The sequence below is a fragment of the Apostichopus japonicus genome, chromosome 20, assembly GCF_037975245.1.
Source record: "Apostichopus japonicus isolate 1M-3 chromosome 20, ASM3797524v1, whole genome shotgun sequence".
NCBI lineage: Eukaryota > Metazoa > Echinodermata > Holothuroidea > Aspidochirotida > Stichopodidae > Apostichopus > Apostichopus japonicus.
In genome coordinates, this window is record NC_092580.1 from 28,733,547 (window position 1) to 28,758,291 (window position 24,745).

At 37.0% G+C, this 24,745-nt stretch overlaps 4 protein-coding genes across 8 annotated transcripts in view; 1 reads left to right on the plus strand and 3 right to left on the minus strand.

Moving 5' to 3' along the window:
• Positions 1-24,745, minus strand: part of LOC139961242 (ubiquitin carboxyl-terminal hydrolase BAP1-like) — a 228,619-nt gene that overhangs the window by 169,718 nt on the left and 34,156 nt on the right. The window lies entirely within an intron of this gene.
• Positions 990-7,984, plus strand: LOC139961310 (uncharacterized). 2 transcript variants are annotated; one of them, XM_071960438.1, is made up of 4 exons: positions 990-1,087; positions 1,524-1,592; positions 3,998-4,081; positions 5,073-7,900. In XM_071960438.1, the coding sequence occupies exons 1-4, from the start codon at positions 1,012-1,014 to the stop codon at positions 5,372-5,374; spliced, it is 531 nt and encodes a 176-aa protein (XP_071816539.1). In that variant the 5' UTR covers positions 990-1,011; the 3' UTR covers positions 5,375-7,900. The 2 variants fall into 2 exon arrangements, with proteins under 2 accessions (XP_071816539.1, XP_071816541.1); XM_071960440.1 differs by lacking the exon at positions 3,998-4,081 and having other exon boundaries at positions 5,073-7,984.
• Positions 6,460-23,888, minus strand: LOC139961307 (uncharacterized). Of its 4 annotated transcripts, none has more exons than XM_071960436.1 (3): positions 23,697-23,888; positions 22,150-22,188; positions 6,460-16,284 (listed from the first exon to the last, which is right to left on the minus strand). In XM_071960436.1, exons 2-3 carry the CDS (start codon positions 22,162-22,164, stop codon positions 14,530-14,532), a joined length of 1,770 nt encoding a protein of 589 aa, XP_071816537.1. In that variant the 5' UTR covers positions 22,165-22,188; positions 23,697-23,888; the 3' UTR covers positions 6,460-14,529. The 4 variants fall into 4 exon arrangements, with proteins under 4 accessions (XP_071816537.1, XP_071816536.1, XP_071816534.1 ...); XM_071960435.1 differs by having other exon boundaries at positions 23,670-23,888; XM_071960433.1 differs by lacking the exons at positions 22,150-22,188; positions 23,697-23,888 and adding an exon at positions 17,205-17,430 and having other exon boundaries at positions 6,460-16,757.
• Positions 20,221-21,514, minus strand: LOC139961309 (uncharacterized). The gene has a single exon (XM_071960437.1). It carries the CDS (start codon positions 21,480-21,482, stop codon positions 20,412-20,414), a length of 1,071 nt encoding a protein of 356 aa, XP_071816538.1. The 5' UTR covers positions 21,483-21,514; the 3' UTR covers positions 20,221-20,411.

Here is a 24,745-nt window from a genome sequence, read left to right on the forward strand (position 1 = left end):
TGTTGACATTTTCACGGTCAGAGAAGTATCTTCCAGCTAATTCACGGTTGTTATTAGCAAACAAAAATATTTTGGAACTCATCACAGATAGGTCACAGACTTAAGAAGACCCTCCCCAGGACACAAATTCGATAACTTACCATCCCAACTCCCCCCCCCCCCCTTATCCTTGCACTCAAAATTATGTGTATGGGCCTGAGTTTTGTATACAGCGTTGCCGATTTCATTTAGGATGTAACTTGAAAACACTCTCGGTTCCCGTCCTATAATGAGCTTTACGCACGGATGAAATTTCATATTGGCTAGGCAACTCTCGTAGACCCATGAAGTACAGTTACCATACTTGCCAAAACTTACCCACTGTGTGTTAGGGAAATACGGAAAAAATGAAGTTTGGACTCCCTAAAGTTCGTAATATTTTACCTCTGCAATTATCATTTTTTGTTGTAGCTGTTGCATTCCCTATCCGGTACCCGCCCTCCGTTGGGGAGGAAGTTAGGTTTATACTATCTCTCCCTCTGTAAAGATGACTATGAACGCAATGTAGTTGCCGAATACAAAATGCAACATATACGGAGGATAACATAGCAGCAATCACACCAAAAACATGATTAACATCTTCTACAGATGGAAGACTTGTTTCTTTTTCTTTTTTTCTTTTTTCCCGTTCTATTTTTTGTTTTGCAGCAACGCACAACGTCTCATTTATTTCCTGTAACATTTAACTCTGACGTATGCATCTGCTCTAATTATTGATATAATGAACGCAATTGCCTTTTGAATATCGAAATGCTTAAATTTTATGCGGGACAAAATATGCTATGAAGTATTTGCGGACATTCTGTACCAGGACATTTCGTCCGGTGGGACTATATTTGCTGTGAGGGTGGGACACAATTTTCAGCAGATAATGTCCGACCGGACTAAAAATGCTGGTACAAAGTGTCCGCGGAGACACTTTGTACAGGGGGACACTCTGTACTGTCACACCTGCAGTGATATGTCTTCGATATGAGGAAGTTCACTTTTATTCAGATATCTGTTGTCACCTCTGCTTTGCTGTTTTCTTTTGTTGATGCAGAAATAGGTATGTACATGTATTGTTTGCAAATTGTCAGTTGAGTGACAGCATAGAATGTCATTTTTTTTCTTGCTCTTCTTGGAAATTTTGAAGGTGCTGCAAAGTTAGGTTCCGTTATAAGAAACATGATTTATTTCTTAAAGAGACTAAGCTTAGTCTTGTATTGTCCATAATAATCTGTGTGTGCAGTAGATATGTTCTGTACTCAATTTTTTTCCAACTCTAACTTTTTGAAAACCTCAATCTAAAATTGGGGCATCCTTAACTACAGTATCTAGCATATTTCTTCAACTTGAATTCCTCAAAGATTGGGCTTTAAAAGAAGAGAAAAAAAGACCTGAAGTGAAAACAAGTCATACCACTCACATTAGCTTTGGAGTGGTAAGTATATGCTTGGAAGATATAAATAACTAAAAATGGTCACTTATTTTCTTATTTCCAGACTGCAGTAATACCACCTGTGCAAACACTACCGAGCCCAACTCATGTGCTGACTGCTCCGATGTTTTAGGTAACATACCTTAAAGGATTTACAAACCCAAACATCATTATTTGATCTTGTGATAAAGATCACTGTCCTCAACAACTTCCCTAAGTAGCTAAGAAAAATGTTTCTTTCACACACAAGGCCTAAGGCTTGATCAAGTCTAAAGATGACAATGAGCCACATGTGCTTCAATTATCTATGTTTCTTTTTCATTGTTTATTTCAATGTTTATTATCTGTGATGGAGATAGGGGTTTGCAAACTTGTGCTGAATCTAAGGTATTGAATTTCTTGACAAAATCTAATGATGGCACTGGTTTCATTGTCAACACTGTGTCAACGTTCTACCATGAGAATATGAAAAGAAAAACAGAGTAAGTAAAATGTTCGCAGATCAAAGTGACACTATGACATGACTTTCAAACTAAGATACTGTATCTTCAACAAGATCCACATTATTTCATAGTTGTTTGGGTTTATTCACAACGATCTCTGTCATAAGCCAAAGATGATGGTTTGGTTTGAGGCCACTTTAAATTCTTTCTAATTTTTTAACCACATTGAGAATCAGCAGATACACTCTCTGCAAGCAATGTAAATTCAAGGATAAGTTACAAAATCCCTCCCTCTTCCCGCCTCAACTCTCACCCCCTCCCCCCTCCCACCCTCAGACCAACTTCATGTTGATTTTGATATCTACTGCCTGTACCTATTGTACTCTATGTGCTATTTCTTTAAAGCTTGAACTGCCAAATATGACTTTCTGCGCAAAGTTTGATGATTGATTCAGTGTACATTACACAAAATAATTGTCAGGGACCCCTGTAGGAAATTCACAGTATAGTAAGACGGGGTAAAAAAAAAACGTTTCCTTAAAGTTTAACATAAAACTCGTTAGGTAGATGCTTAGGTAGATATTTTAGCATTGTCAGTTGACAAGTGGGAATACCTTCCTAAATAGCCATAATAAAAATTTCAATCACAATGAGTAAAGGAGAAATTCCAGAAAAGGGGTGGTTTTTTTTTACCCCGGCTGTTATTCATTTTTGGGGTAAAAAAAAACCCTGCTGGGGTAAAAAAAGTCCACACTGTTAAAACAACATACTACCAAAGAAAATGTGCAAAACCACCAGAAATATTTTCAACACACTTTAAAAAAGCTTTATTTGGGCATTTTCAATCGAGTTCTGCATGAATTAACCTATTGCCAAACGATAAACTGCGGGAAACAAACCCCACCTTCCGAGACTAAGCAAGATTCTATCAAGACTGTTTAATACCCCCTAAAACATTATTGACCATGTTTTATGAGTTTTATTCTATATATTAGTATCACATCCATCTGTGGGGTTGGGACTTAGGGTACAGAATAATTTAGGACTCTAAAAATAACAAGATAACCATATACAGCTGACATATATTGTGTTAGGCTATAACACTAGGCTAACATAGAAATAACTTAGGTTAAGAACAGGCAACAGTTAGTTATAAAAATGTAAATTATTATATTGGTAGAAATTAGAGGAGCATAGATGTACTCCCTGTGTCAATCATATAGCAATTCTAACAATCTGTGATAAATAGAAACCATTTTGGGAGGAAATTAGGACTGGTCTTTTTTTACCCCAAACGGACACTAAACCCTGGGGTAAAAAAAAAACACGTCATTCGAGAAAACTGGCAGATGGTGCGGGTAATTACATTACTGATTCATGTAGGTACACCTCTTGTTATCATAACCAAGAAACAAAAACCTCTATATCAGTTCTAATATTTTTGTGGGATAAAGTTAAAGGACAGTGTTCAGAACTTAAATATTTGCTATTTTTAGAGTATGGGAAAATCGGCGCTAAAAGTATCGGTACGCCGATGGAAAAGAATAGTAACAATCAATAAAGTATGTCAGAATTGACTTGGGCACCATGGTTTTCACATACACCATACAAAAATGTGTTTCTATTTCTCACGACTTGTAGTTGGGGGTGGGTTTTTTTTACCCCAACTACCCTGTGGTTTTTTTTTACCCCGTCTTACTATATCTTTTCAGGTGATTCTATAGATTTATACTGTGTCATCTGTAAAAGGTCAAGTTTAACAACTTACAGTGGTATTCTGTACTGCATTCACATGTACATGTACCTACAATTTTGTGTACTGCAACTTAAAAATTGCACACAAGACTGCAGAGTAATTTTAGCATGCACAGTACATGTTACCAGTTGTGCCAGGAGAAGGTACCTCATGTGTTCTACCTTTACTTTTCAGCTCTCCTAGTCTTGAAGAGGTTCATGAGATGGAATTATCCATTTCACATGTACTGGGTATGATGACATTTGTAAAGGTCAACTATAATTACATTTGTGAAGAGTTTCTCTTCTTTGTAAAATTTGAATATAATTTGAATAACTGATAATATCTTTTGTATTTCAGTGCCTATTGCCTTAATTTCCCTGGCGATATGTCTGTTACCACCCATAACATGGGGTCTAGTCATATGGTGGGCTTGTCATTCAGGTACCAATGCTTTCTACAGTATTTATTGCATCGAGTTGAAGCAGTCTTTTATAAACTGCACACTCATGAAACGCTTTAAAGCACTCGTTTGTGTACCGATGGTATTAACAGTATGAATCCTGTACGTATTAGACAATTATATGATTGCTTTGAAGTTCTTGTATAGAATTATAGTATGCAGTGGTACTAGCATTCAGAAATTTGTCCCATCTGATTGATTTATTGATTACACCACTTGCATGGGAAGCACAATTGCATTTTGGGATATTTAAGTAGTAAAAGTTATAACAATAACAATAGTGAACATTTTTAATGCGCCAGTCTTCCTAAAAAATACACTCATTGCGCAGTAAAACAACAGTGAGAAAGGGCAAAGCAAGTAACAGACAAAAAATAAGATAACAAAATGTAAAAGTCAAAGTCAAAGTAAAAGTATTGGGTTTTAGAAACGGATGTGTTTACTGAGTAGATCTGATGGATGCAAGAGAAGAAGAGCCTGATGGATTTAGGTAATTTGTCCCAAAGATGTGGGGCAGCAGAGGCAAACCAGTGGTTTCCTCACAAACATAGACCATCTTTTTTTTGGACGAATTGTCATAGACCAGAAATTATAAACCCTTCTGACTGTCCATAGAGATGTGGTTCTAATATATCTTCATTATTGTCGGAAAGTAAACAGTTTCTCGACCTTACGTGGAGAGGAAAGCATCTCTCACTATTGATATCTCAGGGGTGTATGAAACTTTATCTGTCCTATCTGTCCAATGCAGCTATAAGTATTTATATGAACTCTCATGATTTTGCTGTTACTAGACATTTGACTTAAGCCTTCTGTGTTGTTTGAATGTATATGTACAGACTATAGAGTTGAATTGAGGTAATATACATTCAACACAACTTCTTTTCCAACTTCTTTTGGTGTGGAAACAGAATGCAAGTTTATTGCCAAGCAACATGCTTTAAATTATTCTCCTAAATTTGTCATCGATAGATCCCACGAAGAGGCTGCGCAGACAAGAGAGAAGGCGTCGTGTTCAAGAAGCTGCTCAGCGAATGGAGGAACAAAATGAGTGGACACTGAATGACCTTCCTCCCTCATATGAAAATGCATCAAATTTCCCTCTGTATCAACCAAAATTAACCAGGTTGACTGTTGTTGACGAGGGAGCAAGTTCAGTAAGTGAAACAGCTGGTGCTGAGAATGATGCCTTTGGTGATGATAAAGGAGAGCCTCCGCCATCTTACGCTTTTGTAATTAGCGGAGCTATTGTCTCTCAAGGATCAGTTGTATAGATGCACAAGAAGTCACTTTATGTCCATTATATTTATATATATATATATGCAATTCAATGCAAGTTTTGTACTCTTAATTAACTTTCCTTTTGGATTTCTTTCAGAAGTAAAGCAAATATTTCATAACTTTGAAAGATTTCCTGTTTTCTTCAGACTATAAAATAGGTGTTTCAACAAAGCTTTTTGTTTTATGATAGCAAACAATTCCAACAATTATTCAGATTTTTAATTTTTTTAAAGAGGTTGCTGTTTGTATGTTTACAAAATAAGATGATCTAAAGAGGTTTGGAAATTTGGCTGGTTCTAAGTTATTTTATAACAATCTTCCTGGTGTACAATTTTGTCAAAAGTTTCACTTTTCTTCCATTTACTCAGTCTTGTTTTCCAGATAAGAATGAAATTTTCAGATATTGATTGTTTGGAGTATTGAGATGATACTTTTTACTACAACATTATCATGAAAACTTTTTAAGAATTTCTGCTTTTTCACACAGTAAACTGAAAGTCTGATATTCACATGTTAATCTTAACAAACAAAATCTTTTAGCCTATCTTTGTTATTTTGATATACATGTACAGTTGTGACCACATTCTAATAGACAAGTTGGATGATTTGAAACCTTTTCTGTGGAACTTGAAATAAACCTTAAGGAGAATGATAGTTGTCTGCAAAGAAGCCTTCCTCAATACACTGTAACACACTGACTGCTTCCCTCAAACTGGTTTATCCTTTCCTTTCCTTTGTGCATCGTAGAGACTTTGAACACATTACTGATATATTTATATCTTTTAAATTAATGCATCCACAATCCTTTCCTTGTAGTCTTACAGACATATTTCACCCCCAATGCGAGATATGGTTGTGTTACTTACAAGTCTTTCCATAGGGTGCAAATGGCCTTGAACCAATGTAGCTCACCAGTTCTCCAGAACAAGTTCAGTAAATAGCAAGGTGGGCTCGTTACAAGTTTGTTTGCCATTAATATACATGCACATAAGGTGCAAAATGTAATCTTGTGTTTCATCAACTTCTTGGTGACATTGCGACTAGTTATACGATTTTCAGTTAAGTTAAGTTGTAACGATTTAATTTTTTTTTTAAGAAAGCTAGTCTTCCAAGCATTGCAATTTCCAAATCAAATAGAAATCTCGCTTTCAAATGAACTGCATTGGCTGGGATATTCAGGGCAATGTCATGCAACAATTGATCTGACTGGTTCACAGCTATGTTATCTAAAGGTAAAACAGTATAAAGACTGTCACCAAAATAGTAATATCAGTTAAAGATTGTGTCCACAGTCTCCAAGAAAGAAACCCACTTGCATTGCTTTACCTTGAAAACCTAAAAGAGAAAGAGATCATTTATCAGACTGGGTAGAAACTAGTATAAAATTGTTTCCAAGTTTTGGAAAATTAAGGGACAAAACAAAGTTTCAATTTCATTCATCTAGTAACAGGAAGATAAGAGTCTTTAATATTAGTAAATTTTGTTTTCATTTTGGTACACAGTTATGTAAATACTTAGAAAGATACTCATTTTTATACCAGTATGTGAAAGTTTTGTCTTCCATATTCGTTTGTGGTTGCTCTTCTGTCCACATCATTGTATAGGTTGGATGAAGAAGGCACCTGAGAGAAATTATACGACGATTTGTGTGATGAAATCACACAAATCATTAATGTCTTTTGGAATTGGAACAATTATAAAAGAAAATTTAGAATTCCCCCCTAAAATGTAGAATTTTATATATATCTGAGATGGATTTGGAATTGAATTTAAAATGACAGACAACGAAATTAGGCTCAACGCTGCTGGCAGTGATACATAGCTGAAACAGTTTCAACTAGCACAGAAGCCACAGTGAAATGAAATTGAAAGCAACTGTTCTTAGATCTTTGTAATGGGACTGTCAGGTAACTACATATGTTTGCTTTACAATGGAATGGAAGGGGTAGTAGCAGGGGCTTTTTTTTTAACAATAATTGATCTACCTCCTCTTTGTGGAGACATGGTCAATACAGTCAGGTGCCATCTTCTTAAGAAATTAAAATTGAGGTGTTACTGCTTTTTTAAGGATCAAACAAACTCTTGCCAAATAGCAAAACTTTTTGTGCCTAAAATGGTCAATGTGGTTCTCTTTTTTTTGTAAGTTTTGTGTTAAGTTCTTCCTTTAGTATTGAGTATTGAGGCAATAGCAGGAAAAGTTCATTTGCTGCTACCTCATTAAACGACCGTAAAACAGTTTGGTAAGTTATAACTCATGTAAGGTTGTTTTTTTTAAGGCCACCGGAATTTAGTAGGTCAAATAGTCTTGACTGATGAAGTTCAAAAATTTGTGAGTAATAGGCTACATTGATTATGATCAGTGATAGACTGTCGTCGTCTGCAGAAAGTAAAAGGAAAAAAATGTTAAAAAATATTCAGTTTATTTTCCTATGCAATATTTTTCCAATTTATACTAACATATTCATGGTACTTATATTATTTTTTATCATTATCCAATATGATTTAGAAGCACAAATACATTATGATGTTTCAATTTTATCAGGTATTGTGAATGCTACCTTTAACAGTGAAATGTTCATGAGAATATTAGCAAACAAAATTCAAAACATTCAAAATTCTTTCCACTGAAAGTTGTTTTTGTACACAGTATATTACATTTTTCATTATATGACAGTACTGAATAAAAAGGCAAGTAATGAAAAGGAGAGAAAAAGCATTTGCTATCATTGTTTATGATCTTATTCTAACTGCATGTGTTGCCAAACAATGATTTGCTGCATAGCCAAATGGATAGAGTGTCACACAGATGCAAGAGGGTTGTAGCTATTAGTACAACTTGTTTGTTGTTGTTTGTATAATGTATATGTTTTTGTATATATATATATGTAATAGAGTTGGAAAATCCAGAAAATTGAAAAACTTCCAGGCTCCACAGGGACTCCGACCCAGGCCTCCCGCTTATTTCGGACACCCTTACAAACTAGGCAATAGAAAATGATTGGCCGTCCAGAGGTTCTAAACAAGGAATGTCGTTATTCTTCTGTAGGCTTTTGCCACCTGTATCGAACAATGCTGTCCTGTGTTGGTAACATGTTTTGCCTTAGTCTAGAGATCAATCTTTATGCTAACCAACTCGGAGTCATTTGTATGTATGTATGTATGCGTGTATGTATATATGTATGTATGTATGTATGTATGTATGTATGTATGTATGTATGTATGTATGTATGTATGTATGTATGCGTGTATGTATGTATGCATGTATGTATGTATATTAGATCCTCCTGCAAGCAGGAACTCGCGAAGAAGCCTTGTGAACCTTAAAGCCAGACGTCGAAAGAATTACTATTAACAGAATCTATTAAATGAAATGGAAGTAAATGTATGGAAGTAGATATATAGATGGATTAGATAAATAGATCTTTAAAACGGTAATGAGTTGGAAAACAGTGAAAATGGTTTCAGCCTACACCGGGATCGAAAGCGGGCCTCCCGCTTCATATGCAGACACCCTAGGATATGGACACTGCTTGTACATCCAGAGGTTCGAAACCAGTAAAGAAGGTAACTTTATAATTTGCATATGGATTCATAGAGTTGCAAACTTGCCATCACATTGAGTTTTCAGCAAGGATTTCAAAAAATAAAAATGTCAAACTATGTAAAAGCTGGTTTGGGAAGCTCGTATTCCGTTTTATTGTTGTATATTGAGGCACCGACAATTAACCAGGGACGGAGCTCAGAATCGGGGATGGGGGGGGGGGTGATTATGTGAATAACTTTAATCATGTGAAAAACTTTAAATTGTGTGTTTAAATTTTGAATAACTTTAAATTGTGTTTTGATAAATCAATCATTTTGCTTAAAGAATAAAACAAAAAATAATTGCAAAGGAAATTGTGAAACGGTATGAGCGGAGCGGTTCATTTTGTCGGGAACCTTTGAAGTAATTTTGTGGTTTGCCTGTTCAAAGTCGCATTTCCCACTGCCGCTCGAACTTTCTTCCCCTCTAGATTCCATCCTTTTACGTCGACCTGCGAAAGTCTCAGCCTCTATTAGGATTGTGTGGAACTATTCCAAGAGATTTCCTGCATTCTAGAGATACATTCACATAGCTCGCAGAGTTGTCAACAAGTCCCTAGCTGCAAGTCTCAGGTCAAGTCTCAAGTCTTTACCAGCAAGTCTCAAGTCAAGTCTCAAGTCACCTTGAAAATTTTGAGCGAGTCTCAAGTCAAGTCTCAAGTCTTTGGAGGTCGAGTCTCGAGTCAAGTCTCAAGTCCCTATGAGCAAGTCCCAAGTCAAGTCTCAAGTCTTTGAAGTTTGAATACAATGATGCAGGCTACGAATAATGTAACAGTGTTCCAGGAATTATGTGGTATAAATTAAACAGCCGAATAGCAAAACCGGGGCACACGCCACGGAACAAATGACCTCAAAATTTGCTAGCCACTGTTTTATTGAAAAAGGCCAACTTTCAGCCAAACAGCAGCCCTGGATGGAATATTCAACCAAGCCAATGGTAGTTATGGTAACGCCTGTAGTCGTCGTTGGGCGCTCGTAATTCGAGCGTACACGCAGGGCCGTCTTAACGCATGGGCCCACTGGGCCCTGGCCCAGGGCCCCGCGATGTCAGGGGCCCCGCAATCACAGTAACCCCGTGTCTTAATCTGGGAGGAAAACTTATTGAATAGGCCATTATGCCTGATTGAATTCGATACTTGACAACTTGTGACGAGAGTTGGTGAAACACTTGAGAGTTTGACATTAAATATTCACATCTGAGTTGGCAACCCTGGAATATACAATGCCCCGAAGGCTTACACAGAGGAACTGTTACTCCGTAACTATAAGAAAGAGGAAATTGCCTCAGCCACGAAAGGCATAAAATTTGAAAACCGTGGGCAATACCTCACTACCAAACCTAAACAAAAGGTAACCACCACTTGTGTTCAAGCTCACCTTTACACCCCATATCAAAACCACGCATTTGAAAAAAAAACACTTTAGAAACATTGGCACTTAATCTCGCAATCTCGCAACACGCAACAATTATCCAAACTGTTTCCAAAAGAACCGATTCTAGCCTACAATAGGGCCCAAAATCTCAAAGATTTACTTGTTGACTCAAGGTTTCGTACTAACGAAGAATCAGCTGACTCTCAAGGTTCACACGAAGCTCTTTTAGATGCTCTTATAGCTGCACCATGAGTCCATAAAAACTTGTGCACAGAAAATAGATGCATTTTGAGAATGAGACGCCCAGGCCGAATATAAAATATTCAAAGGCTACTACTGATGAAGCTCTTCCTATGAAGTTTGAAAGCAGAAACCGGTCTAGTTGGTCATAAGAACCTACGCTAGTCTCTCCTACTATTAACAGTACACTCAATTCACCTAATAGGTGCAATTATGTTTCACCATGAGGAGCATGCTATAAGTTCATGTTCCTCGGGCCCGCCCTTAAAAATACTTCATGTTCTTGGCGACTACGTTGCGTTAGATAGTGTAAAACCGCCTACACCTCCCTCTCAGTTGAAAGACTCAACACAAGGGTGTTACAAATGGTAAGTCCAGTACTGTTAGGGAAGGGATGGAGGGCAACTGGAAGATTTCTCTTCTATAATGTATTTCATTTTTTAGATATATCACGTATGTTATTCAGCTTAAGTTTTATGCTTTATGCGCGACATAGGGAGGGGTGGTAAATGCAGGCATGTCTATGCTTGAGCGATTGTCAAGGATGTCAATTTTTCACGCAACTTTTTTCGAACTCACTTGATTGATGGGCCCCGCTCCATTGCCGGGCCCAGGGCCCGGTGATCACTTAAGACGGCCCTGCGTACACGAAACCATAATTATTTATTATCGATATCAACTTATGAAGTTATTTAATGATTAGAAAATTGTGAAATACAAACAAGTCTCTAGTAGAAAAACCGAGTCTTTTAAAGGCAAGTCTCAAGTCAAGTCCCAAGTCTTTGCTAACTTTTTGGGCAAGTCTCAAGTCAAGTCCCAAGTCTCTGACAGCCGAGTCTCGAGTCGAGTCTCAAGTCCTAAAATTTGCGACTCGAGTCGGACTCGAGTCCGAGTCCCTGACTCGAGTCCCCAACTCTGATAGCTCGATATAAATGGTCACATATTGGTTTTGTTTGAATATTCTTGTGAATTATCTATAGGATGCTGCATTCTCATATGTAATGATATGGAAGCACCAAATAAGGCCTGCCTTTTATTGAAGAACAAGAAGATAAGAAGAGGATAAAGAAGATCTGTTGATGTGGATTTCAGGTAATAAGTAATGACATATATTAAATTCTAACTACTGGATTAGTTCCGATGCTATTCACATAAACATAATAATCTGTATATATTTACTAAATAAGAAAGTCTGTTTTTACTGATCTTGACATTAAAATCAAATTTGAAAGTATTTACTAACGTTTACAAAAAGTGTCAGATTAGAATATGCATTTGATGGTAAGTATTTTAAAAGGCAGTTCCAACCTTTGTAGACAACGTATTCAAGTTACATACATATGAAGTTTCTACTTTGGGGAAATAATGAGCATAATAATGTGAAACTTTAAATTATCTATGTCTTAGCCAAGTTTAATCTAAAATATACAGTAGGAATTGTTCATTATAAGTAGTGTTAAAGAGTCCGACGTGATTGATGGTATCAGGGGAACTCCCTGGCCGTATAAGAGAGGTGATTATGATAACATTAGAAAATTACAGGAAGAACTTGCCCATAGCTCCCACGGTAATCTATTCATTGTGCTTGAAAGAAACTGACTTTGAAATAACATAACATTTGTCCATTTAATAACATTTTAATTTGAAGATATCGATTGGTTTCATGTCAGGCCAGGGACGTAGCCAGGGGGGGGGGGAGCAGGGGGAGCTACCGCTCCCCCCTTCAGTGTCGATTTTTTTTTTTAAACTGTCCTTTTTTTAGCATGGTATTTTGTCAGTGCTCTTTTGATCTTGAATACTTGTCTGCTCCGTTAACTCGATTGTAATCGTAGTAACATTCACGCCTACTGATTCAACTACTTACTTAGTTTGGCAGATGCAATTAGCTAAATTTAGCTTATAGCCAATTACAAGCCTACAGTTGGCCACTGCGTAATAAAATACATATTGCCTACCTAACCGCACTCTATGGAATGTCACGAACTGTATGCACAACCATGTCGACAACGTTCGTTCAATGAGTCGTCGTAAGTTGTTGTACGAACAGCATGTTATGAAGCTAAGCTAGCAATTGTACGTGATACGCACTTCCTATAAATCATTATTACACTGCTAATACACTGCGATAACGATATTTGTTTTTAGGCCACTGCATATCTGGCTGTATTACAAAATATGAAAGTTTATATTGTCCATCAGTTAAGTTCGTCAAATGTATTAAAGTCCAGACATTGGACAATAAACAAGAATCTTCCTACTGGAAAACTTGTAAAAGAGCACTATGTTTGTCTTTCTGATATATTATGTAAAAGAACATGTAAAAGAATTTAAACAGGAAACAAAATCTGCTGATAATGATATCATATGATCAGGGCGTAGCCAGTATGTAGCACGATAGTTTCATTCAACACTCTAACCGCCGAAAAAGACTATAGGATCCGATCTTGTCAGTTTTTTAACATGTAGTTAAGAACCCGTTTACGCAGATAATATTTCAGTTGAGAAAACACTTGAGAAATTTGCATCAGATGGCAATCGTCGGATAGCTCTCGGCCTTCTCTTATTAGGCTAACTTAAACATTTACTAGCTACAGTTGTATCAAAGACATTTCTGGACTATCTTTGTATCTACAAGTATCAGAAGTTGAAAAGTAAGACTACTCTGTACATGTACCTTCAAGGGCGGCGGAACCGGGGGGAACAGGGGGCAAGTGCCTCCCCCCCACATCTCCTCAGGTTAAAAATGTGCCCTTTTTCTACATAAAATTTGTACTCTTGATCACCTTAATAGGTCAGCGATATTTCAGTAAGAGATCTAATCCTAATTTAGAACTATCAGGGGCGTAGCCAGTATGTAGCACTGTAGGCCCGGGCCTACACTTTTTTTGGCCAAGTTATCTTTTTTATTAAAACACCCTTAATTCAAATCCATAAGCTTGCTGGACGAGTTTAAGAGTCTTGACAGGAAAAACTATTGAAATGAACGTAGCAAGATTATGGCTAAATTAGGTGACCTATTCTTCTGTCATCTATAGGCTGTCATTCATATCGCGTGCCGTTTCATTCAATACTCTTCCCGCCGAAAAAGATTAGGATACGATCTTGTCAGTTTTTTAACATCTACTTAAGAACCCGTTTACGCAGATAAAATTTCAGTTGAGAACATTCCACAGTCAAATAAGCCTATATCGTTGATTAACAGACTTTATATGTATAGAGCTGCAGCACTTTGTTGCCTGTTGTTGTCACGATCGGCGTTCCAAGTTCCAACACAGCCTTTTCGATAAACATTTACTAGCTACAGTTGTATCACAGACAATTACTGGCTATGGTAGTATCATGGAGGTTTTACCTCCATGGTAGTATCAAAGACATTTCTGGCCTATCTTTGTATCTACTAAGACGGGGGGGGGGGGGGGAGGGCGTTGATGGAGTGATGTGTATACGCAAATAAGATAATACAATAAGATTTATAAAGGGTACTAAATATCAGGCTGCATTAGTCCAATCGAATTTCTGCAAAGTGCCCTTTGACGTCGGTGCCCCCCCCCCCCCAGATTAAAAGTGCTTCCGCCGCCCTTGTGTACCTTGCTAATTTTAATACATTATGTATTATTGAATTACGTACCATTTTAACTCGTTTGTTTTTTGGGTTTAAAAGTGATATTGAATGAGGTGTCTCATTCTCAAGTTAGCAAGAGGCCAGGGAACCAGAATGAACATTCGGGAAGGGCCCTTTCCGGCCATCTGGGGGGTTTGTAAAACCAAAAACTTTCTTCTACGCTCCGCGCCAACCGATGGTGGTGCTCCGCTCAGATAGTCGTGCCTACAACTTTGAAAATCCATATCAATTGCAAAAATTGCTCCCCCCCCCCCTTTCAAATTCCTGGCTACGTCGCTGGGTCAGGCAGTTCATCATTCAGAGTGGTAATTATTACAACGATTGTCTAATTTACGTAGTCTCTAGTCCAAATGTATACAGTTTCCCGGTGCTACGTGTAACCACCAGTAATTTCTCAGTCTGATCTGACTCCAATGTAGCCACACATTGGCTGTCATTATCTATTGATCTTGTTGTCAGTAGCTGTCGGCCATCTTGACTGTACTGAACCAGGATGCATCTCGCCTTTCCTGAGAAATACCCTCTCCACATTATGTAAATGAATCCAAGCTTATCTGTAAAAACACCAAACGGTCTACAGTCACCATCATCATGAGTAGGTTTGGTAAATTCATACACCTTTTCATCCAACATGTTTTCCGGAGGCTCCATTTTGACTGAAAATGCTCTCTTATTATCATAGTAGTCAGTGACCAAGAGATGACTCCTATGTACAGTGATATCAGTCGATCTGCAATATATTCCTGGCAACGTTATTGTGTAATCGTAATTCAGCTGATAATCAAACACATACACATATCTGCTAATTGTACCAACAATGATGTATTTGTTGATGGGATCGGTAGTTACACAGCTCACTTTCGAATAATATGGCCACATGCTGGTAACGTTGCTGATGCTCCTTTTGTGGTAGGAACCATCACAAACATTGTAAATACCGATTTCATCTGGCCAAGTAACTGTCACGACTTTGAACTTTGATAAAGTACTGCAGTAACATGCTGAATTAAATTTGGCCACTGGTATCCGGTCTTGTCGTGTTAACTTTCCTTTGCTGTTGAAGATGGCAATGTATGAGTTTAAACTGCGCGAAATAATCCCGGTGATGACGATGCCTCCATCCTTTGTGCCTGTCATTCCAGTGATTATCCATCTCTTAGCTACGACTCCTTCAACATCTACAACAGACACTTCCTCTTCAACAATTGTGACTTTGTCAACAGTAACTTTAGTTATGTCACTGATGACAAAATCAGATAAGCTCTGTATCTCTGGAAATTCCCTTTTCATTTCTTGTACGAGAGATTCACAAGCGGATCTAATATCTGGTATACACTGAGCATCTGTCCACTCGTCGTTCGATGCAAGAATAGACGCAGTCGTTGCTGTAAAATTTTCGTATCGCTTAATCACCAGTTCACAGTGATGCAATATTTCTTTAAGTTTATTTTCGTTTTGCTTTGTTAAAAGTTCTTTAGATGCTTCCAAGTCTTTTAAATTACCACGACAGCTTTCGAGCTTACTTAAAAGTTCGGACTCAATTTGGTCGAAATTGAGTTGAAGGTCCTCGAACTCCTTGTCATATTTTCTGTCTGTTGTTTCAACAATTTGATCATATTTCTGGTTTACTTTCCTCAGTTCTTCTTCCCTATTAAAATCTACTTGACTTTTTTCATGTCTTCTTCTTTCACCTATGTCTTTGGCGCCTGTTTCTCGTTCATTGGTACTTTTGTCTAATTTCCCCTGGAGTTTGCTTTCCTCTTGGTCGTACTGCATTTTCAAGTTTTCTGTTGTTTTCGAGACATTATCTGATAATTCCCTTGTAGCAAGATTAACCTTTTTAGGTAATTCATATAAATTACTTTTATATTTGTTAAGTTCTAAAAGCTTCATTTCAAGCGATTGTCTTTCTTTCTTTGCTAAGTCGGCTACATCATGTAGGTCATGACCTCTGTGGTTACTGTAAGTACAGGTAACACAAACTGGGATATTTCCACACGTACTACAACATAGCTGTGCTTGCTGCTTTAAATGGATATGGCACCTCGGATCTTCTGTTAGCGCGGCTAATTTTTCAAGTGTTAGGCTCTTTGCTTCCATAGTTTCCAATTTCAAAATGTGTGGCTGATGATCAATAAACATTGGATTTTTCATATGAAACTGTGAACACTGGTTACATAAAAAGTTTTTACATTTAAAGCAGTATGCAGTCGCTATTTTCATCTCCGAACAGCTGATACATTTCTTTAAGTCTTTCTTTTTAAACGATTTCTGCAATTGTATGAACTCAAGCATGCTCTTGGTGTGAAAATCTGTCTTGAAACCTTCCACTCCAGTATCTGGTATAGTACATTTTTGTTTACACATTGGACATTTCACTGTCCCGTCACGACTGGATTGAATGACTGCTTTCAAGCAGTCCCTACAGTATCGATGGAGACATGGTAACAACTTAGGTTCTTTAAATTGATCCAAACAAACAGAACACAAGAAGAAGTTCTCTGCCAAGTCCTTAAGAGGGGTGGTGGTAGCCATCGTTGTCACGGAATTTAATAGATCTAGACAGTAAACAGATGCATACATGGTAAATTCCTGTGTAGTCAATAAAACACTTATAGCTTTCCAAAATACTTCAGACATTGAGTATAAGATCAAATTATTTACATATGATTAAGAGTCCCAAAGAGTAGGAAATATATGATTACAAAAATTATATCATTGGCAACTTTTACAAAAGGAATGTCGATTTTCATTGTTGCAATATAACATTTTAAGAAACACGAAAGGGTTAAGAGCCATCAATCGATTAATGCTTTCTCGCTAAGTAACATATAGCAACACACATGACAAAGTAATATTGAATACGAACATCAATCAGATGATACGAACTTAGTATTTGTCAGTTTTAGGCCTATTACTTGTGTCAATACCTCTCTGGCTAATTCATATTAGGCGACGCCTCTGAATTCTTTTAAGCGGTGGTTCCCTTTGGTCGTCTCACTCACCGTTTGTATTTAGCTACATAAACGTCTTCTTCTGTTGTTATTTTGCCGTTCAATGGAACATCAAACCGTTGCTTATTTTCAACAAGTGGTTTGAGATAGGAGTTCATTGATTTGAACACTTTTGGTTTAAGTTGTGGGGCACACTATTCACGCTGGCTTCTGAAACAACACTTCGTGTAGCAAATAATGCATACAGCTATAACAATGTATATGAAATGTACAGGGTTCACTACTAGCATATAGTACATATACCTCTTATTTAGCTTATCAGTTTATCAGCCGACTGAAAAATTATTTGAACTTTGAAATCATTTAACGTTTGGCTACAGTATATAGTACTATACTTGTAAACGCAAGAGTGTACATGTGTCACGTACGGCACCATCAAATCACGTATACATGCATTTTGCCACGTAACAAATTATGTACCAAACGATCGGGCGGGACGGGGAAAAAACTCTGTTGAAATTAAAAATGCAAACGATTAATATATTATTGACACGATTAAATGGTACATTACATTGCATGACTTACTAATAGTATGAAATACATAGACGTATTATGTAGATTATAAGTTTTCATCATCGGACTGAAAGTGAATTCAACTGGGGAAGGTTTGAAATGGTAAGTAAAATTAAGTTATCAACAGTCATTAGTATAGACGGATGTGAACCCTTTGCGACGTTTATATTAATATTTGAAGAAACAGCTGTGTACTGAACGTCATTTTCCTACATTCATAGTAAAGAATGTAAGAAAGTGGCGATATTTCGTTGACTCCAGAACCGTGTAGGCAATACACGAATGCACCCACAAAAGGCCAAATAATATAAGACCTCTAAATAGAAATAGAGAAAAGACACTGGTTCCGGGTACTCACTACTTGATTCATATGACAAGTATACTCCCCACCCCCCGAGCCACGGACCAAAGTGAACATGTACGTATTCAGACCAATACATCACATACACAACTGACAAACACACACAGCTTGAGAGAGACAACGAGAGAGCAGGGATTTTATGAAAACGAATATATCCAACTATAAAAGAAGCTGGTATTGGAAACTCGGGTTCAGTGTTATCATTGTATTTTCAGGCATCAACAGTTAACCAGACAGCGACGAAACTCAGGATGTGTGTGTTTGTGAGGGGGGGGGGGGGTGAATGTAGGGGCGATGATTATGTGAATAAACTCGAAGCATCTCTTTTCATAAGTAAAACATTTTGTTTTAAGATTAACAAAATATAGGAAATTTGTAAAACGGAATGCACGGAGGGTTTCATTTTGTCGGGAAATCTTTGAGGTAATCTGTGGTTTGATTCTGGAAAAGTCGGATTTCCCACTGCCGCTCGACCTTCATTCCCCTTCTAGATTCCATCCTCTTTCGTCGACCTTCGGAAGTGTCAGCCGCTGCTTGGGTTCGTGTGGACCGATTCCGGACGATTCCATGCACTCTAATGATATATTCACATAGCTCGATCTTAGTGGTGTCATCGTGTTTTCAGTAAACAATCACGTCGTTATTGACATCGAAAAGGTAAGGTATCAGGTAATAAGGTCAAACAATTCAATTCCTATTTACTATCAATGTTTCTACAACCAAATACACGTTGACATATGAACGTAAAAGAAAAACATGCATGGAGTACAAAAAATCTGCCTTAATAGTAGAAATAAAAATCAATGGATCTGATTTAATATTTTCAAGGGAGTGAATGTTTCTTCTAATCTTAGTTTCAAAACTAAATGAGCCCGTTTGCAACCAAGTTCCAGAAGTGGTCATGTTCACTGCTACAGGCTATACCGTCCAAATTAAGGAAGATAGAGAGAGGCAGAGATGACGATGAGCAAATGACCAATTTATAGTATGCTTGTATAAATGTCAGTAAAGAATATTATAATAGATTCTAATTTTTCAATGTGATAATTTGAAAATTATTAGAGGATCACATTCATTAAAAGTGACTTAAATGGAAGAACTAATGATTTCTGATAACATATAGATAACTAACAAACAAACGAAAATAAAGAGAATAATAAACGGCATGTAGAATGAAGAATCAGGATTGGAAACAAATAAACGAAACTGAGAACAGGATTGCTAAAAAGTCATTCATTGTACACTCTGGTTTAGTTATTATCATAAGATTATTATTTATCATACCGACATGAACTTTAGGCCTGTGTGACTCGATACCATGTACAGGTTTGTGTGCGTCTGTACAGTTTTTCCACAAGTGAGGCTGGTGTATCGTGATGGTCACGTTTGTAGGTGCTGAACGTTGGATGTTGTACATAATTTCACAACGGACCCAAAAATTCGTTGGGCAATGGACGCTCCAGCTTTAACAGATTAATTACGAGTTTGCAGGAAACAGCTAAAACAGAAAATCATCCATCTATTATAGCAGCTTTTTTCGATAATGTTTTTGTGTGTACCTTTTATAGAAGTCAATAGTTCACAGACTGAAAATAAAATGGTAAATCTATAAAATTTCTTAATTCACAATCATGAATCGATATATGAACGAAATGATCCAGTATATTTTACCTTAACAATATGCAATTGAAAGTCCTTTATTGATAGAAAAAGTATAACTGCGGTTTAAAGCAATGTACAAACTAGAAAGTTAAATTGGACTTCATATGGGCACGTACGCGAACATGGTTTGGAAGTGAAGATGATCCTTGCATCGCATAAATACAGAAGGACAGAACCAATATTGAATATGAAACAAGCACATTCTTTATTTCAATTTATTGTTAACATTTTGTAGTCCCAACGTTCGAAGACAATTTATGCAACACATGAAAATTTCTGCTTTGAGGAAATAATGTTCAACAATTTCATACATAAGATTTCTTTGCAAAAATATACAGCTACATGTCTCATTAACGTTTAAGCTAAGATCAAATAAGGTTTTGGTCATTAAATGTATATTTTTAAAGAGTCGGAAGTAATGTTTTACATCAAGTGAACTCATAACGTGTGAAAGAGGTAACAATAATAGCATTAGAAAATGATAGTAAGAGTTTACCCATGGCTCTCAGGATAATCTATTAATCATGCTTGAAAAAAATGACAATTTGAAGTCAATGTGACTTGCATTTGTCCATTTAGTTACATTTTAATTTGATGATAGCGTTTGGTCTCAGGTCAAGTAGGTCATTATTGGCAGAGTAGTTATTACCACGATTGTCAATTTACGTAGTTTCTAGTCCAAATGTATACAGTTTCCCTGTGGTATGTGTAACCACCAGTAATTTCTCAGTCTGATCTGACTCCAATGTAGCCACACATTGGCTGTCACTATCTATCGATCTTTTTGTCAGTAGCTGTCGGCCATCTTGACTGTACTGTACCAGGACACATTTCCTCTCTCCTCCGCAAAACGCTTTCCACGTTATGTAAATGAATCCAAGCTTATCTGTACAAACACCAAACGGTCCCCAGTCACCATCATCAAGATTAGGTTTGGTAAATTTATACACTAACCTATTCTTCGGAGGCTCCATTTTGACAGAACATACACTCCTATTACACCAGCAAGTGACTAAGAGATTACCTCTATGTACAGTGATATCACTCGGTGTCCCACACATATCTGGTAGTGCTTTTGTGTAAATGTAATTCAGCTGATCATCAAACACATACACATATCTGCTGTTTGTACCAACAATGATGCAGTTGTTGATAGGATCGGTAGTTACGCAACTCACATGCGAACGAGATGGCCACTTGCTGGTGACTTTGCTGATACTCCTCTTGTGGTAGGAACCATCGCGAACATCGTAAATGCCGATTTGATTTGGGAAACTAACTATTACAACTTTAAACTTTGATAAAGTACTGCAGTAACGTAATGGATCAAACCAGGCCGTTGGGACATGATCTTGTCGTATTAATTTTCCTTTGCTGTTGAAAACAGCAATGTATGAGTACTCGGTGGACGGAATACTCCCGGTGATGACGATGCTTCCATCCTCTGTGCCTGTCATTCCAGTGATCAACCATCCATTAACTACGACTCCTTCAACATCTACAACAGACACTTCCTCTTCAACAATTGTGACTTTGTCGACAGTATCTTTAGTTATGTCATTGTTAGCAACATTACATAAAATTTGTAACTCTGGAAATTTCCTTTTCATTTCTTGTATGAGAGATTCACAAGCGGATCTGATATCTGGTAAACACTGAGCGTCTGTCCACTCGTCGTTCGATGCAAGAATAGAAGAAGTCGTAGCTGTTAAATTTTCGTATCGCATAAACATCAGTTCACAGTGAACCAATATTTCTTTTAGTTTATTTTAGTTTTGCTTTGTTAAAAGTTTTTTAGATGCTTTCAAGTCTTTTAAATTACCACGACAGCTTTCGAGCTTACTTAAAAGTTCAGACTCAATGTGGCGGAATTTGTATTGTAGCTCATCGAACTCCTTGTCATATTTTCTGTCTGTTTTCTTGACAATTTGATCATATTTCTCTATTACTTTCCTCAGTTCTTCTACCCTTTTAACATCTATTTGCTTTTTTTCATTTCTTCTTCTCTTTTCTATATCTTTGGCGCCTGCTTCTCGTTCATTGGAACTTTTGTCTAGTTTCTCTTTGATTTTGCTTTCCTCTTGGTCGTACTGCTTTTTCAAGTTTTCTGTTTTTATCGAGACATTATCTGTTAATTTCCTTGCAGCAAGATTAACCTTGTTTGGTAATTCATTTAATTGACTTTTATATTTGTTAAGTTCTAAAAGCTTCATTTCAAGCGATTGTCTTTCTTTCTTTGCGAAGTCAGCTACATTATGTAGGTCATGACCTTTGTGGTTACTGTAGGTACAGATAATGCAAACTGGGATATTTCCACATGTGTTACAACATCGCTCAGCTTGCTGCTGTAAATGGATACGGCACCTCCGATCTTCTGTTAGCGCGGCTAATTTGTCAAGTGCTCTTTGCTTCCATGGTTTCCAATTTTAGAACGTGTGGCTGATGATCAAGAAACATTGGATTATTCATATGAAACTGTGAACACTGGTCACATAAAAAGTTTTTACATTTAAAGCAGTATGCAGTCGCTATTTTCATCTCTGAACAGCTGATACATTTCTTTAAGTCTTTCTTTTCAAACGATTTCTGCAATTGTATGAGCTCAAGCATGCTTTTGGTGTGAAAATCTGTCTTGAAACCTTCCACTCCAGTATCTGGTATAATACATTCTTGTTTACACATTGGACATTTCACTGTCCCGTCACGACTGGCTTGAATGACTGTTTTCAAGCAGTCCCTACAGTACCTATGCAGACATGCTAACAACTTAGGTTCTTTAAATTGATCCAAACAAACCGAACACAAGAAGAAGTCATCTGCCAAGTCTTTAAGAGGGGTAGCCATCGTTGTCTAATAGATCTAGAAAGTAAACAGATGCATATATGGTAAGTTACCGTGTAGTCAATAATATACTTGTAGCTTTCCAAACTATTTCAGACATTGAGTATAAGATTAAATAACTTACATCTGATTAAGTGTCCCAATGAGTAGGAATTATATCATTACAATAATTTTATCATGGACAACTTCTACAAACAAAAGTAGATTTTCAATGTAGCAATATCACATTTTAAAAACACGAAAGAGTTAAGTGTCAATGAAACAAAACACAAGAAGAGCTTCTCTACCAGATCCTTAAAGGTGTTTTCTGTAAAGCCATTAGTAAAGTCATCAGTCAAGTTACGCAATGTATTCAAGAATGTTATCAGAGAAATATATTTTATAAATTTTACCCATTTATAAACCTGTACATGAGGACTAACATTTATACTGACCGATGTCCTATGCTTAGTAAGTGGCCCACTACTCTAACTACATGACTGGAAGCGACACTGGCTTCGGTCAGCTTGCGAGTCTACAAGCCTCCATGGCTTCTTTCGCGAGTTCCTGCTTGCGGGAAGATCACATATACATACATACATACATACATACACGAAGAAGCAGAAGAAAAAACAACAAGAACAATGTAACGGTGGGGTACCGACGAAATGTTAAAATGTTTTTTTTTTTAATGTAAAGTTTCCAATTCACTTCGAACAGATGAATAGATAGGTTAAAATTTAAATTTCTTGCATTGAGAATGATACCTCACTTGAATTGAAATATGACATATGGCAAATAAGTATCAGGTCATGGATTGTTCAGAAGATTTTTTCTCCGAATATTGTACAGTTAACAAATTTGGACTTTTCTTCAACTTAATAATTTGCTTCAAAATGTTGAAGTGATTAAATGGAACAGCCATCACTTCATTAGTTCAGAGTATTCAGTCCAGTTTTGTTTAAAGAAATGTCTTATTTTCTAGATGCAAAGTAACGACTTCAGTTGTGGTTGTACAGTAGTTTGTAACTTGTTGTACAGTAACTTAAACCAATAAACCTGTGGTTCTACAGTAAGTTGCATGCTTAAATGTGCGGTACCCTTGGTATTCTCGAGTTCCCACTCACTGGTTATATTTTGCTGCAGATCAACGCCATTGTCTGTCGTATCCAAATGCAACATCGAACCGGTTTTGAGCCAGGAGATCATGAATTCGAATACTTCTGATAATTATAAAAGCGAACGTATCCAGTTGATTTCGCGTGTGATATCAAAAGCAACTCTTGTTTTGGAAAACTCATGCATACTGTTAATACTGTATTCACTGGTTGAATACTACATCGAACGGTTCACTAGTAGCATACAAAAGACATTGTTATCTGGTTATTGTTACCTATTCCAGCCAATCTGTGAATAAAAACTTTGAAAGAATTATGTTGAAGGTGACATCAGACAAATACCCTGTGACTAATATATAGAGAATTTACATTCATCGAGGTTGCAAAATCGGGCAAAATTGCGCTTAACATGAAAACGGCGGCCAGTGCCTGTGTTAAATCAACGACGAACTGTTTTCATAAGTTTAAAGCAGTAGGAGTTGGTTTGGTCGGCACAAATTATGATAAATGACGTTATTAATCAGCATTTCCAGATATTTAATTTCACATGAATATAGTATTTAGGTAATCAGTTTAGCGAAAGAACATAAGCATGATGTTCACATTGTGTTTTGTCTTGCTATTTGGTAAACTATACATCATAAGGCTATAAGTTCCAGTGATTGTGCATGTCAACTAGTTGTTTGTCTACATATCGACGTCTCCTTGCATGCAAGTCTGACGAGGGGCGGGGTGATGGGGGTGGGTAGGGGTCTACAGCTCAGATCAATTAGGTGGCCCTCAGGGCAGCCGTCGTTAACAAGGGGACCCGTAGGATATGAAGAATGGACGGGACTAGGAAAAAATGAAAAAAAGAATATTGATTTTTCATTGTCATATGATAATTATAAATGGAAAAGCAAATATGGGTCCCCTTAACAGAGTAATACCCGGGGACCCATCTGGCTTTCAACGGCTCCTACGCATAATTGATGTATTGTCTGTATTGCAACGAGTCATAAGTCGGGTGAATCCTCACGGTGACGCGACTGACGTGCGGAAAGTTTTACCCATTATCA

What these genes read in the sequence shown, in the direction of transcription:
- LOC139961309 (XM_071960437.1), bottom strand. Translation starts at nt 21,482, where the DNA reads ATGTTTATGCGATACGAAAATTTAACAGCTACGACTTCTTCTATTCTT.
- LOC139961307 (XM_071960433.1), bottom strand. Translation starts at nt 16,734, where the DNA reads ATGGCTACCACCACCCCTCTTAAGGACTTGGCAGAGAACTTCTTCTTG.
- LOC139961310 (XM_071960438.1), top strand. Translation starts at nt 1,012, where the DNA reads ATGAGGAAGTTCACTTTTATTCAGATATCTGTTGTCACCTCTGCTTTG. An exon ending in TTTTGTTGATGCAGAAATAG is followed by an intron (nt 1,088 to 1,523) that starts GTATGTACATGT and finishes TCTTATTTCCAG; the next exon opens with ACTGCAGTAATACCACCTGT. An exon ending in TGACTGCTCCGATGTTTTAG is followed by an intron (nt 1,593 to 3,997) that starts GTAACATACCTT and finishes TTTGTATTTCAG; the next exon opens with TGCCTATTGCCTTAATTTCC.